We start from the raw sequence: 15,738 nt of genomic DNA, 5'->3' as shown, positions 1-15,738 counted from the left end.
GCCACCCTTGGACCAGCTTTTGGCCTTGAAGGTGTCAATTTCATTTCTTGCTTATGGACACTGAACTGCTAGTCAGACCGTGAGCCCTTTGAGGGCAAAACCTGAGCTCCCAGGGTGGACATTAGAATCCTTGGGGCAGAGATGCCCAGAGAGAGGAGAAGACTCGCTCAAAGTCCCAGGGCACGTCAGTGAGAACCAGATCCAGAACCCGGAACTCTTAGGACATGATCAGGAGGAGACGTTTATTACGTCCATGGTGAATGAATGAGAGGCCATGAGGTACCAAGGAAAGGGCAGAGGCCTCGGAATCGGGCTGTTCCCATACGGCTCTGCCACTCCGTAGCTCCCCGGGGGGCCTTCCAGTGAGGATGGACTGGAGAACTACACGAGGTGGCACCCAGGAGGTGCTTGGTTATTATTCCTGAGCCACTTGTCCATCCTGGCAACTGGGGCCCGAGTCTCTCCCCGCCCCTCCCCCCATTCCCCACCCCCACCCGCCCCTCCTCCTCCACCCTGCCCGCCCGCCCCCCTCCACCCCCACCCGGGCCTATTTTGAGAAGCCCAAGGTAAGTGTCAAAACGTCCTCATCAAGCCCCTTGTGGAAATCAGAGGGAGAAGGGCACATCCTGTTGTTCTTTCCGTTGGTAGTGGCCGCAAGAGGGCCTGGGGCAGGTGCCCAGGGGGTTGAACTCTGTGTTGCCATCAGGCGGAATTTGGTGCCACTTTTAGAAAAGTCATGCAGACTATTTTAAGGAAGTGAGGGGGCGTACCTTGTCTTCAGCCATCAGCTGCTGGATGCCGGCAGCCTGGGAGCAGTGGAGCAGGTAGGCGGCGCTCCCAAGGGTGAAGAGTCCGAGCAGGTGGGGCTGGTATCTCTCTGGAGCTCCTGGCAGCTCCCTGATCACCTGCCACTTTCTGGCATGACTCCTTGAGGACGGTGGAAACCTGGCACCTGTTTTACCAGGCTGACTAGCTGGACCTGGGCAGCTGAAGCCACCCCTTCCTTGACCCTAGAAGCAGCTCAGAGCCAAGGGGCCCTGTGGAGAGGATGGTGGGGGGTGGAAATGGGGGTGACTGATGTTTGACTGTGGCTGGAGGCAAAGTGAGTGTCCGGCTAGGTGCCCAGTGGGCAGGCCCAGGGCCCCCTGACGTGGCAGTGGCCCAGCTGGCACCCTCTCTTCTCTCCACTGAGTGGGACACAGGAACCTCCTGTGCGGGGGTTTTCTAGGAGAAGGGGGACAGAGGGCAGTCAGTGACAACAGCTGGGCTCGGGAGGGGCTGGAGCTCGGAGGAGGAGCTGGAAGAGAGGCCGCCGAAGTGCTTCATTTGGAGCCGGAGCTGGCTGGTGCTCAGGTGACCAGTGACTCTCCGGACAGGGCTGGACAGGGCTGCTTCCCGCTAACAGTGCCGGCACAGCTAGCGGGGACACTGCTAGCCAGGACTCTGCCGTGATGATCCAGAATGTCGGAAATCACCTACGAAGGGTATGGAGGGTGGGCTGGGGCGGGTGGGAGGCAAAGGGGAGGGGGGATTGGAGGTGGGGGATCCAGAAAGAGGACTGAAGTTTCCATTTTCACTCAGGAGCACTGCATTTTCTCTCTCACTGTTGACGGGCCGTTTTCTAGTTCTTTTTGAAAGGAGAAATCACAGAACCCCTGAGTTGGTTTATTACAAACGACAACCCCAAACTAAGCTCCAGGAGCTGTTAGATCCCCAGAGGGCTGGCTCTGTTGAGTAGAATCATTTTCAGCAAGTTCTCTGTGCCTGGGATTCCATTCTGGTGTGTGTGTGTGTGTGTGTGTGTGTTTCACTCCATGCAGTTCTGTGCTGGACAACAAGTTGCGTGGGTCTGTGGTGTTTAACTCTCAAGGGTCAGGGCTCGGGGCTGGTGGGAGTTACGGGGTGAGGGATGTGGGTGCGAGTGAGTGAGTGTGACCGGATGAGGCTGGGGTTTTTCGGGGACACTCACCTCCTCTGGAGAGCAGGTGCAGGACCTAGAAAGGTCTGTCAAAGGTGACCTCACAGAAAACTTTTCCCCAGAACCTCTTTCCGGGGACTTTGGAACAGAGATTAGATGCTGATATAAACAGACCCAAGTGCTCAGCGGTGCCTGGAGGGGCCTTTGATCTCCCCAAGAACACGGAGGAAGGTTCAGGAGAGACTGACAGGGGTCGTGCTGGGTGCAGGGTGGGTGTCCTCTGAGGATGTTTTTGAGGAAAAGCCTTTTTCAAAAGGATGGAGGCAAATACAAAAATCTCTTATGCATCCCCTCCCCTCCCTCTGCAGAGCCACCCCTCAGCCCAGCTCTCAACCTGTGCCATGTCCAGCTCCCTCCAACCCCTATTGGAGGGATGGTTCTAAAAGGTAAAAGTGATAATTTTTCCCCTGCTCAGACTGTTGCCTTCAATATGACAGTCACATTCCTTACTTGATTAAAAAAAAAAAAGGGATTTTGGGACTCTGGCCCCTGCCTGGTCTCTTCCTCCTCATCCTCTATTGTCTCCACTTTTGAGGCATTTTCAGCATTCTCTGTGACAGTCATACTGAACTGCTGGCCACTGCCTGGGTGCAGCATATTTGTTCTCTCTTCTGTGCTATTGTACAGACTACCTTCTGATGGAATTATCCTCACCCCATGTACCCCTCCCCCACTAATATACCCCCCAGGAAAGTTCCTTTTGAGTTTTCAGATCTCAGCTCAAACGTTGCCTCCTCTGGAAAGCCTTCCTAGATTTCTCACTGCGTCGTGAGCCTCTCTGTTAGCAGCTCATCACACTGGATTATGTGGTTGACATGCATGTGATCTCCCCCACCAGCCATGAGCTCCATGAGGCTGCTCTCTGTGTGCCCAGCACAAGGTTAGGCTTGGGCCAGAGCCCCAGTGAATGCATAATGAATGAATGGGGATGGGCAGCTTCTCACTGAGGCCAAGGGTGAGACTCAAGCAGCAGGGCCTCTTGCCCCTGTCCCCTTAGCACAGGGCAGAGAGCATCTTCCAGGTGGGCAGAACCTTTGCAAGAGTATGTGTGTGAAAGAGAGAGAAAGGGGCTGTTGGTTGTGGTTGTCTTCTCCTGAGCTCTCTCGTAGTTAACCCTTTGTGACTCTTTTCCTTTCCTCGCTCACCATTAATCCTTATCAGTAATTGGGGGTAAGGAAGTGGGGGAGGGCCATATCACCATTTTATAGTGATAGCAAAAGTAGGAAATCCTTATATGATGCTGACTGTGCATGAAGTACTACGTGAAGCCTTTTGCACCTATTAACTCATTCAGTGCTCTGTGAGGTAGGTACAGCTGTCATCCTCATATTCGAAAGAGAAAAGTCACTTCAGAAAGGGTAAGTGACTTGCCCAAGATCACATTAGTAGGAGGTAGCAGAAGTGGGATTTGAAATTGAGCCATTTGACTCCAGAGTTTGGGCTTCGAAGGAACCTGAGGCTCAGCCTGATGAAGGACGGAAGTGGGATGCCAACCCACCTGGCCCGACTCCGGGCCCCCGTTCCTGGACTCCGAGCCCAGCGGGCATTCCACTCAGCCCCGCCGCCCCGAGCCTGGGCGTGGAGGTGTGGGGTGTGGAAGCCTGGCCCTCAGGTGGACACAGGCCACCTCCTCCTGGTTTAGACCACCCCGGGTTTGAGCACCACTTTCGCACCATGTGGCTCTAGGACCTCCTTGGACTTTCCTTGTCCCTTCTGAATTCTCCATTTCCCTGGAACCCAGGATGGTTTGGAGATGGCTTTTTACCAAAAATATTTTTGATTTAAAACAAGCAAACCGAAAAACAGAACACCAAACTTCTTCATTGGGGAAGAAAGAAGGGCAGGTGAAACTGGGAACAGATGAATAATTGACAAGCCCCACTTCACCAGTGGTTTGGAGGCCCCTTAAAGTAACCTGTGGTGTTTCAGACAGAGTACTTTCGGAGTCGAACAAGTCTGGCTCTCACCCACTGCCGGGTACCCCCTTAGCAGTAGGCACCTGTGAGTAAGCTGCTCCCCAGCTGGGGAGAGGGGAAAGGGGCACTGCTAGAGAGGTGTCCTGACCTCTGTCTCAGTCCCTGCCTTTCTCAGTGCAGAATGCTTCTCCTTCCGCTATCGAAGGTGCTAATCTTTCACACTCCTGGGCTGCGACCTGGAAGTCTGGCAACTTCTGTCAGCCTCAATTCTAGTTTGGTGCAGGTCAGCCCCCAGGGAAGCTCTGGAAATGGTGAAGGGGTGATTTGTCCCAGTTCCCCTAAGCAATTCTGTGCTTGCATAAGATTAGAAACAGCCACGAGCATCTGTGTGTGTGCTCATGCACCCTCAACCCTACACACTGCTCCACGCACCTCAGCCCCCTTCCCCGACTGTGATCCCCCTATTTTATCCTGAACCTGAGGACAGCTGGAGAGGCTCTTTTCCCACCCCACCCTCAGCCCTGTTAGAGGTCTAGCATGGGAGGGTGGGAGGTTTAGGGCATAGTATTTGGAGTCGGCAGCCCTTGAATTAGGATCTTATCTTCACCCCATTACTTACTGTGTGTCCTTGGGCCAGGTGCTCCCCATCTGGGCCTTGTGGGGGCTGGACATTGGTGAAGGGTTTGTGCACCACCTTGAGGTAGATCCAGACATGAAAGGCAGGGGCTGGTCTCCCACAAGGAGCCTTGCTGTGTAGCAGTGGAGGTGAGACATCAGACATTTGGTATATCTGCTGTTGAGTAGATGCTCAAAAACTGTTGAATGACTGAGTGATAAAGGGAGCTCAGAAGAGGACTGAAGTGGTCCCAGAAGGCTTCCTGGAGGAAGAGGCAAGGTTCGAACACTTCAGCCTGTTCCCGAGCCATGTACAAATCCCAGGCTCAGCCATCCGTTTTCCCCTTTGAATCCCCATCCTGCCCTGCCCCAGAGTTAATTAGTGTCTCCTCGGGACTTTGTACTGACTTTAATTGCTCTTTCCACAGGAACTTTCTGATTAGCATGTGGTGGATGCTGGGTAGACCTTAGCAAATGACCCAGGCTATTGCTTGGAGCCCATAGCTAGTGAGGGAGACACAGTGAGCAAGTAGTCAAATAAATACACAATGAAATTTCTTGGTAAGTCTGGTGAATAGTAATGATAATAGGGTTAATAGCAATAATAGTAGAAAAAATACATTTATAAAACATAATATACTTTATTAAAAATAAACATAAAATAATGATAAATGCCTTACAAGTTCCTAACTCTGAAGCTGATACTATTTTTTGTGCCCGTATTAAAGATGAAACAGACACAGAGAGGTTAAGTAACTTGCCCAAGGTCACACGGCTAGTAGGTGGCACTGCTGGGATTCAAATTTAGATCCTCTGGAGAACAGGTACCCTGAGAGAATGAGGGAAGTCAGAGGAGACCTTTGTGCGGAGGTGACAAGTGAGCAGAGACCTGATGCCTGAGGAGGAGGCAGCCATGGAAGGAGCTGGGGGTAAAGTGTTTATGGCAGGCCCCAAGGTGGGAGGTAGCTTGGTGCATTTGAGACACCGAACGGAGGCCTGCGTGGTTTCGAATGGAATGAGTGTGGTCCTCACAGTTCCAAACATGACAGGTTGGTCGGATGAGATGGTAAAAGCTACTGTTCCTTGAGTGCCTCCTATATGTTAGGCACGTTTAAGCTTCCTGACAGCTCTGCAAGGCTGTTGGGATTCCTCTGGCTTTACCGGTCTGAAAACCAAGGCTCCAGGAGCATAACAAACCAAGGCCCAAGGTTGGGCATTAGAACGTTAACCAGGACCCAGGGCTCGTTAGAGAATTCCAGATCTTCTCTGAGCCTCAGCTTCAGCCTGGCAGGGGCCCCAGGCCCGGTGGCTCGTTTCTCCTTGTCCTGGGCTGACTTGGCTGAGGGAGGAACTGACGCTTCGGCCTCGTGCCTGCTCTGTCTTGTGGTTCCAGAGGACAGACCGTACTGCTGTCTGGGTGCTCTGCCAGCTCCCTGGCTGCAGGCCGGCATGCTCCCCGCTGTTTCCCAGGAACGGCTTCCTTGTGGGTAAGAAATGGCATCAGGGCAGTGATGGAAAGAACCAGAGTCCAGAGCTTTGGGGACACAGGGATGAGTCAGACTGGACCTGTCCTCAGGTGCCCCCAGCTGGTAGGGAGGCAGAGAGATGTATAAACCAGCGATGACAGCACGGCATGTCCAGGTGGTGTCAGAGGGAAGCCCAGAGGTGGCCCCTCAGCAGAACTACAGGTCAGGGCAGGCTTCCTGGAAGAGGTGATGGGTTAGTTTGCCCTTAAAAGCTTCTCAGGTTAGCAAGAGGCCCCTGCACATGAGAGGTGTGAAAGAGCCAGTAACACAAGGAAATGGTGAGAAAATTTGGTAGTGATTCCTTAAAAGAGACTCCCCTGGGCTCCCTTATCCATGTAATATGTAGATACTGCCTGGGGCTTCTTCAATACTTATAATTTGCTCTGAGCAAAGTATTAATTAATTAATGCCAGTAGACATTGCTGTCAAGCGTCTCCTTTGGAGAGGAGCCCAATGGATAGGAAAAGCGTTGGTAGTGAGAAAAACAAAATCCCAGCTGCATCTCTCACTAGCAGGGTTCCCTTGGGCAAGTATGTCCCTTAGATAACCGACCCCTTTTCTGTGCAAGTGGGATCATTGGACCTCACAGGGTTTCTGCCCTGGGGGAGTGTAGCCTGGCCCCAGGTGTGCCCCGGTGCCCAGGTGGAGCTCTGCATGGAAATCTGGTCAGAAGTCAGGAAGAGGTATGGCCCCCTAAAGCAGCTTCTGGTCTCCAGCACCCTCCAGGGCTGAGTTGAACCAGGTAGGTCTGAATTACTTTCTGATCCCTTAGGGAAGGTGTGGAGAAACCCAGTGTTTCTTTATTTTTACCGAGAGCTGCAGGAGGGACAAGTGGGAGGGCTGGAGTCAGAAGATGCTGTCAGGTTCTTGGAGTAACCTCATGCTAGTGGGTTCCCCTTTCCCAGCCTCAGTTTCCTCATCTGTGACATGAAGACACGGGGTAATTATAGTTCCTGCCACTTGAGCTTGCTTTGTGCCAGGCAGGTTAACACCATGCTGGGATTTACAACAGAAGACAAGTTTTAAGAGATTGAATGGAGTGGGGCTGGGAGAAGCAGTGGAGTCTGTGGGAAAGGCTGTGCCCCAGAAGGGAAAGGGGCCTGTGGATTAAGTGACTTTGGGGCAAGGGGAAGAGCACCTCCTAGCACCCCTCACCCCCACCTGAGGGCCTCCTAGGATTCTGAGTTTACTCGGTCCCCACCCTCTCCTTGTTTTTGAAGATAAAAGTGGAGATTCCAGGCATAAAAGCTAAGAGATGCCTCTTAAGAGTTTCACTGCATAAACTGGTTTTCAGCTGGGCAAACAACAGAGGCTGGGAGGGGACTGCTGAGCCTGCTAAGCCCTCTGGTTGGGGAGTGGTGGAGGTGATGGTGATGGCTCGGTGTCCATCAGAGTTTCCTGCAGCCCACCAGAGGCTGGAAGAAATGAGGTGGGATCGACTGGTTAGAGACCATCTTCCTAGCCACTTCCTTCACTGTGTCGCCTGGAAGGCAGGAGAGCTGGGAGGGTATCCAAAGTGCCAGGCTCTGTCTCAGAAGGCCCATGGGCTGGGTCACCACATCTCCTCCCAGGGCTGATGTCCCCTCTGCCGCACCCCTGCCAGGCTCTGTCTCAGAAGGCCCATGGGCTGGGTCACCACATCTCCTCCCAGGGCTGATGTCCCCTCTGCCGCACCCCTGCCAGGCTCTGTCTCAGAAGGCCCATGGGCTGGGTCACCGCATCTCCTTCCAGGGCTGGTGTCCCCTCTGCCGCACCCCTGCCAGGCTCTGTCTCAGAAGGCCCATGGGCTGGGTCACCACATCTCCTCCCAGGGCTGGTGTCCCCTCTGCAGCACCCCTGCCAGGCTCTGTCTCAGAAGGCCCATGGGCTGGGTCACCACATCTCCTCCCAGGGCTGGTGTCCCCTCTGCAGCACCCCTGCCAGGCTCTGTCTCAGAAGGCCCATGGGCTGGGTCACCGCATCTCCTTCCAGGGCTGGTGTCCCCTCTGCCGCACCCCTGCCAGGCTCTGTCTCAGAAGGCCCATGGGCTGGGTCACCACATCTCCTCCCAGGGCTGGTGTCCCCTCTGCAGCACCCCTGCCAGGCTCTGTCTCAGAAGGCCCATGGGCTGGGTCACCGCATCTCCTTCCAGGGCTGGTGTCCCCTCTGCCGCACCCCTGCCAGGCTCTGTCTCAGAAGGCCCATGGGCTGGGTCACCACATCTCCTCCCAGGGCTGGTGTCCCCTCTGCCGCACCCCTGCCAGGCTCTGTCTAGAATCGGAAAATCCCAAATCCCACTTCCCCTCTGCCCTTTACTTTGTATCATTGGGCACATCATGTTCCATTTCTGAGTTTCTTTTTCCTCACTTGTAAAATGAAGAAGATTCCTGCTTCAGAATGGAACTGAGAATGAAAGAGCCCCCACCCCCACCCCAGGACTAGGCCTGGCACCCAGTAGGTGCGCGATAAATGACAGCCATAGATTTTTTTCTTTAATACTTTTATTGACAAATCTTCACACACATTTGTCACAATGGAGTACAATCAATTGACTCACAATATCATCACGTAGTTGGATATTCATCACCATGATCATTTTTTTTTAGAATATTTGCATTACTCCAGAAAAAGAAAAAAGAAGAAAAAACTCATGCATCCCATACTCCTTACTTTTCCCTCTCATTGACCACTAATATTTACATCTGCCCAATTTATTTTACCATTTATCCTCCCTATTAATTATTTTTTATCTATTTTTTTTCCACTCATGACAGCCATAGATTTCTAAAGAGGGATCCTTGAGCTTCTGAGGGGACAATTCTTGGGCAGCCCCCATTCCTCTCTGGCTCAGTGGCACCTGTTTCACTGGTTCTGTCCCATTAGCGGAGACATGAGCTCTAATATCTCTCAGCCCCTAAACAGACAAGACCCCTCTCCTGTCCCCATATTCCCTTCCAAGTAACACCTCATTTCTTTGCTCCCCTCTCTGCAAGAATTGCTGAAAGTGAGTTTTCTGTGATCCCGACTCCACTTCTTCCTCACTCATCCTTTCCCTAATTCACTCGAATTAGACTTCCCTCTCCCCCCTCTCCTCCCCTCTCTTCCTGTGTTCCAGTGCAGTGATGGCTTTTCTCCCCATTGCTTTGACTGCTCAGTGGCACCAGGCCAGTAGGTACCCCCTTCTTCTGGAGAGTCACGCCCTCCTGTGACTCTCCCACCTCGCTGACCCTTCCTTTGTAGTCTCCTTTCCCATTCAACCTCTAAATAGTGGGATGTTCACATCTCTGCCTACATTCGCTCCCTGGATGGCATTCACTCTAGTTACTATAGCCGTGTAGCAAATTTCTCCCCAGTGTAGTGGCTTAATACAGCCATTTTATATCTTGCGATTTTATGGGGTAGGAATTTAGGCAGGGCTTGGCTGGGTGGTTCTTCTGCTCCATGTGGCATTGATGGAGGTTACTGGTGGTCTTTAGCTGGTGGGTGGACTGGAATGGGGGGTCCAAGATGGTTGCACTGGTGTCTGGGACCTTGGTGGGAATGACTGAAAGTCAGGGCTTAGTTGAGACGGTCAGTCAGAGCCCCCCACCCTTGGCTTCTTTAGCATGGTGGTCTCAGGGCAGTCAAGACTTCCCTGCCTAGAAGCTGGCTTCCACCAGAGCAAGAGTTCCAGGAGGCTTGGGTAGAAGTTGCAAGGCTTCTCATGATCTAGTCTCAAGGTTGCAGAGTACTGTGACTCTTAAATAGCCTATACACTTGTGTTTCCTTGTATACCCTCTTCCTCTCCAGTAAGCTCCAAATTTGAACTTCAGTCACCTCTTTGACATCTTACTTTAAATGTTTAATAGGATCTCAAAAATTCTTGATTCCATCTACTACTTATTTCTTTCCTGGTTTTCCACCAACTTAGTAAATAGTACCACCAGCCACTAGTAACTTGTTCAAAGCCTGGGTCCTCCCTTTCACTCATCCACAAACCTTGAATCCCTCAGCAAGTTGGGCTGGCTCTACTTCCCCAGTACATCCTGGGTCCGTCCAGCTCTCTCTGTCTCCACCGTTGCTACCTGGACCAAGCCAGTGTCATCTTTCCCTGGGACTGCAGGAGCTCCCTGACTATTTCTTACTGCGCTCCCCTCCCCTATGCCACTCAGGCCACTCTGCCTGCTTTGCTCCTCCGAACACCAAACTTGGCCCCCTCCTGGGGATCTTTGCACCTTCTCTTCCTCCTGCCCAGAACCCTTCACCCCCAGAGCATTGCACAACTGCACCTTGTCATTCAGATCTTGGCTACCAAGCCTTCTTTATTACCCAATCTAAGTTAGCTCCTTCCTGTCCATCACCCTCTCTCTTTAGCACCCTCCTGTTTTTTTTTTTTAATAGCAGTTTTCACTCTCTAAAATTATTTTTTTGCTTTATTTGTTTATTGTCTGTCTATGAGAGAAGAGATTCTGTATGTGATTCAATGTTGTATCCCCAGTACCTTGAAGAGTGAGTGGGAATTTAAAAAATGATTGCTGTTGATCCCCAGACAGAATTAACCCTTTCCTCTTCCTCACCTTGTCCCCCCTCTCTGTCCTTGGTTTTATACCTTCCCAGGACCCTATCTGTCCTCTGACCCAGCCAGCCCTCTAACATGCAGCCATAAGCCCTACATAGAGTCTGGCCCCTGGCTGTCCCTCCTGTGACCTGGTCACCTGTCCTCTGTCACGCCCTGTTCCCTTTTGTTCACCCTCTTCCTAGGGCTGGTCCTCTTGCTGTCTGTGCTGTCCCAGAGGGGGCTGCCTCCTCGCTGCTGCTGCGTCATTCCTTAGCATTAAGCATGTCTTCCCCCCATTCCCCTTCATGGAGCCTTAAGCAGCCATAGGGAACCCAGCTGGTCACTGTTGAGTTTGTGGACACATAAAATCATAAGGCTGTTTTTGCATAAAAAATAATTAAGCTAGAGCCACCGCAGGATGCATTCAACTTAAAGTGGCGGCAATGGAAACATTTTAAATGCAGACGTATGAACCCTGTTCATTTTCATCTGCTTGTTTGGGGGCCATAGCAACAACCTTTCAGGTGGTCATCTATGACCAGGTGTAGCTTCGTTCAGGCTGTTCGATCCATGCTGAATGTCCCAGACACAGGTGGCACTCCATCCGGGACTCCCCAGGGTCAATTGAACACGTGTGTGGAGCACTTCTACTCTTATGGGTCTGTGTCCTTCCTGGCTGGCTGGTCTCGTCCCTTGTGCCTGGAATGCCTTGTTCTCAGAGAACACGAGCTGATTTCGAGGAATTGCCACCTTCCCTTCCAAGAATCCATTTCTTTCATCAGGACTCTTGAGCCTTTTAAGGACCTGGGAAGTGAGGTTTCCCAGCAGTCGTCAGGTCTTGTTACCAGGATTAGCAGGCCTCTCCTTGTGGATCTGATGCTTGGGCCCCGGTCCTCAAGCTTGGTCTGGGCTCTGTGAGGGCTGCCTGGCCAGGCACAGGGGATGCCTCTGACCCCCAGGGTCCCGTGCAGGCCATGTGGACTTTTGGGGCAAAGACGAATTCCCGTGTCATCTGGCAGTGCCTGGATGTTTTAACAACACGGAGAGCTGATACTCTGACCACTTTCTATGGGTCAGATCCTGTTCCCAGCACGTCACACATATAATCCCATGTAACCCTCGCTATGTTATATTATCATTCTCATTTTATAGATGTGGAAAGTGAGGTTCAGAGTGGCTTAAGTAAAGGGCTTAGGGTCATCAGGTAGACAGGGGCAGGGACCAGGGGCCAACACTTATTTAAGTCCACTGGACCTTGCCGCCTTCATCTTGCCAGCCGTTGGTGCCTTCCTGTTTTTATTCTGCTCCCTCTCTGCCCTGCTCATCGTTTCTTTAACAGACCTTTTTGTAGACTCAAATTCCTCTGAGTCATGTAGGGAATATGGGGGTGGGGTGGGGAGGGGGAGCACAGTAAGACAGGTAGGATTAGGTCATCTTGTAGCAGAGGCCCAGGGGAGTCCCAGGTGCCCAGTACCTGCCCAGGAAGGAGTGCTGGCTCACCTGCTCAGCTCAGCAGCCTCTGCCAGAGACCAGGCCTGGTCTAGCTCCGTATCTCCTTATGTTTAGATTTGGGGACTCAGAGTTGGGAGGTCTCATGCCTTAGAAGCAGCCCCTCAGGTATTGGTGTCCCCTTGCTAGGCCTGTTCAACTCCTGTCTGCTGAGGGGGAATGAGCTCAGTGGAGAAAAGCCCAACTCCTACTCCTAAAACTCTGCTGTGCTTAGGAATGGTTACTTGGACAGTTTGGCAATTAAAAAAAAAAAAGTTAGCGTATTGTGCCAGGGGAAGCTGGGTGAGGTGGAGAGTGAGAGGATGGCAGAACTGGGGACTGCCGGGGCCTTGGGTGATGTGGAACCTGGAACTGCTGCCCCAGGGGCGGAGAAGGGGGAGGGGAGGGCAGGGACACCAGCCCTCAGCAGAAGGGGGGTGCAGGGGGCTGAAGAAGCAGCCGGGGGCCTGGAAGGGCCGCCCTGGGCCCACCGGGCCCCCAGCTTCCTGGGATAGGAAGTCCCAGCTGCTGCCAGACTCCCACGGGCTGAGAGCGGCTGGGGCCTGAGGGGTGTGGGCAGCCAGGAGGCCAGGAGGCCGGGAGGGGGCTCCTTTCTCCCCTCTCTTACTTCTCTCTCTGCTCTGTGTGTGCCAGCACGAATCTCCCGTTTTACTTGCTCTGGACCCTCCTGCCACTATTTTTTATCCCTCTTTTTCTTTCTCCCTTTCTTTCCCTGTCTGTCTTCTTCCCTTTTTGCTTTCGCCCACGCTCTCTGTTCTCTTTCCTTCTAGCTGTAACCGCTCTCTCCTCTCCTCCCTCCTTTCTGCCTTTCCTGTGTTTTTGCTCTCTCTCCCTGGCCCTCCTGGAAGGGATTTGTACCCACCGTGGTGCACCCAGCCCGAGGTAAACTGGGTGGCGTGTGGGACGGCAGGGCCTGGGCCCCTTGCCTGGTGCCTGTTGCCATGGTGACCCAGCGAGGGAAAGACAGCAGCCTTGGCTGCCTGGCAGGGAGGACCTGAAGGGCTCCTCTGGGAGAAACGGGACCTGTTCTTCATGGTCCACCCCATTGCCAGGGCTCCAGCACGGGGAGTGATCACCTGTGAGCATGAGTTCCCGACTGGGAGTCATCAGAGGAGGGTCCTGGCAGGGGCTCTGTTTCCTGGGCCGGGCTGCCCACCTCTGCAGAGGCGCTTCCCCCTGACTGGTTCTCCTGCGGTCACCGAGGCCTGTTTTCCTTCTTTCTTCTTTTTCTGCTCTCTTTCCTGCTTCCCGCAAGTTCTCTTCTTTGCCTCTCCTAGTTATGCAGACAAGCCCCAGAGCTCAGGCAGGGTAAAGGGACAGTGCCAAGCTGAATCCCAGATGCCGCCCCCACCCTCCCGTGGGCTGCTCACCAAGGACCCTCCCATCCTTGGTCCCATAGACAGTGGCAAGCTCCCTGTCCCTGGAGAGCTGCGGGCGGGGTCTGTGGGTCAGTCCCCACATGGTGGCAGAGCCCTGTGCGTGGGCATCCTCCTAGGAGAGCAGGAGTGTGACTTGACCAAGGTGGCACAGCAAAGCTAGACTGAGCCAGTTGCTCAGCCTCCTTGAAACAGTGCTTCCTCACGTGTGCACAGCGCTTCACAGTTAGCCTAGTGCATTTCATTTTGTAATCTCCTCTGAACCCTATGCTACTCTCAGATAGAGATGGGCTGGGAGTATTTGCCTGATTTTTTTTGGGGGGGGGGCAGGGTGGGGGAGCATGGTCCGGGAATCGAACCCGGGTCCCCTGAATGAAAGACGGGCATTCTAACCACTGAACTACCCATACACCCTTGCTTGATTTTTTAGAGGAAGAAAAGACTTCTCAATAAGGTCTGCCTGACTCTGAGTTAGTTTGCTTAATATCTTGAACAGAGAACCCTCCCTGTGTCTCAGTTTCCCCTTTTATATAACAAGTCAGTTATGCTCAATCTCCGAGGTCCCTCCTCACTCTTGTGGAACTGAGGACTGGGCTGTGGTTCAGGGTCAGGAGGCCTGCACGCACACCCTGCCTCTGTGGTTCAGACCTGTGCGACCTTGAATGGGACGCACTTCTCTGGTCTGGGGTGCCCTGGGTCCATGGCCAATGGTATCACCTCCAAAATTTGCCCAGTTCAGATGAGATACTGATGGGAAAGCATTCAGGAAATGCCCTCCCCACACCCGCTGGCTCCCTGGCAGGCCCCACTGTAGGGCAAGGGCAGTTCTCAAGATGACCCATCAGAGGGCTGGTGTCAGATTTCGGACAAGGCTATTTTTACCATTGCAGGATGACGGTGTAGGGATGCTAGTGGGGCTTCTAGGAGGGGAACCTTGACTGACCCCATGGTCTGCATTCTCCCTGCCCACTTGGGGTGACAGTAGTGGGGACCCACTGAACAAACTCATTTGTATGCTCCACAAGGAGCCGGGCTCCACTGCTAAGCCCTGTGGGTACCGTAAGTGGCGAGGGAGGGCTAATGCCCTCGTGGATCTTAGGGTCTGGGGTCAGTCAGATACTCTCCCAATCATGGTGATGACCACTACAGAGGTATGGTATTTCGTGCCAAGAACACTGAGGATGGGGGGTGAGATAACAGAACTGAGGGATGAGTAGGCATTACAGAGGTGGAGAGGCCTGGGAAGAGGGAATGGCATTGGCAAAGGCCTGGTGCTGAGAGGCAGTATGCATGAGGAGGGGAACTGGAAGGAGGCTGGCGTGGCTGCCCTTGGAGAGAGGGGATGCCGGGTGTGGGCAGGACTGGGGCTGTGGGCGGACAGACCGTGTGGGGCTTCATGGGCCTTTCCGAGTTCCTCCCGTAAGCCAAACGCTTCACAACTGGGAAGGGTCCTGGAGATTCTCTTGTTAAGTGCTCCATTTGACAGATGAGCAAACCGAGGCCCAGAGAACTGCTAATAAAACCTACCACTTCCACACTCACCAGATGCCAAGTGCTGTGCTAAATTTTCCCTGCTTTCACTGTCTTTTATAATCCTCATTATAACCCCAGTTGTTGTTGTTGTTTTTTTTTTACATTGTTCCCATCTGACAGATGTGAAAATGAGGCATAGAGAGATTAAAATAACTTGCCCAGGGTCTCTTGGGGCTGATGGGCTGATAAAAGCTCCATTTATATTCGGCTTTACAGGAAGGCAGTTGGACTGAAAATGCCCCAGGAAGCTCTGCTCAAGAAAGGGAAATGGGGGACTGGATGGAGGAAGTCTTATCCTTACTGCAGGGTTTCAATTATGCCTCCTTACCCTCCTCCTTTCCTCTGCAGGCTGTGGCCTGGGGCAGAGTCAGTGGGTGAGAAGCCCTCACATACCCTTCTCCTCCCCATGCTGGCTGTCAGAAGAAGGGGAAAGCCTACCTCTTTTCCAGCAACTCTTGGTCAACTTTTGCCAGGTCGTGAAGACTTGATTGGAATTCAAGGCTCTGGATCTCCTTGGTCACTGACCGACTGTGTGACTTAGCACAGTTTACTTCCCCTCTCTGAGTCTCAGATGGGAAGAACTTCTTTCACCTTCATCACCTCCAAGGCTAGAGTGGAAGTGCTATAGAGATGTAAACATGGTCTTTGGATGGTGGGTTGGAGATTGATTTAAACTCCACCACTTCACAGCTGCTCAAAGCAACATACCCTCTCTCAGCCTTGATTTTCTCATCAGGAAAATGGGAAGAATAACCATGCCTTCCTTGCA

General features: G+C 52.8%; 1 protein-coding gene across 1 annotated transcript in view; it reads left to right on the top strand.

The window, feature by feature from the left end:
- Nucleotides 1–622: 622 nt before the first annotated feature.
- The window catches only part of ACOT11 (acyl-CoA thioesterase 11), a 47,916-nt gene continuing 32,800 nt past the window's right edge, over nucleotides 623–15,738 (top strand). Inside the window, exon 1 of the mRNA XM_077149552.1 lies at nucleotides 623–1,484. Coding sequence (XP_077005667.1) covers nucleotides 1,452–1,484 — 33 coding nt within the window. The 5' untranslated portion in view covers nucleotides 623–1,451. The remainder of the gene's footprint in view (nucleotides 1,485–15,738) is intronic.

The sequence above is a fragment of the Tamandua tetradactyla genome, chromosome 2, assembly GCF_023851605.1.
Source record: "Tamandua tetradactyla isolate mTamTet1 chromosome 2, mTamTet1.pri, whole genome shotgun sequence".
Lineage (NCBI taxonomy): Eukaryota > Metazoa > Chordata > Mammalia > Pilosa > Myrmecophagidae > Tamandua > Tamandua tetradactyla.
The sequence above is the reverse complement of the archived record's forward strand: the minus strand, read 5'-3'. Positions and strand labels throughout refer to the sequence as shown.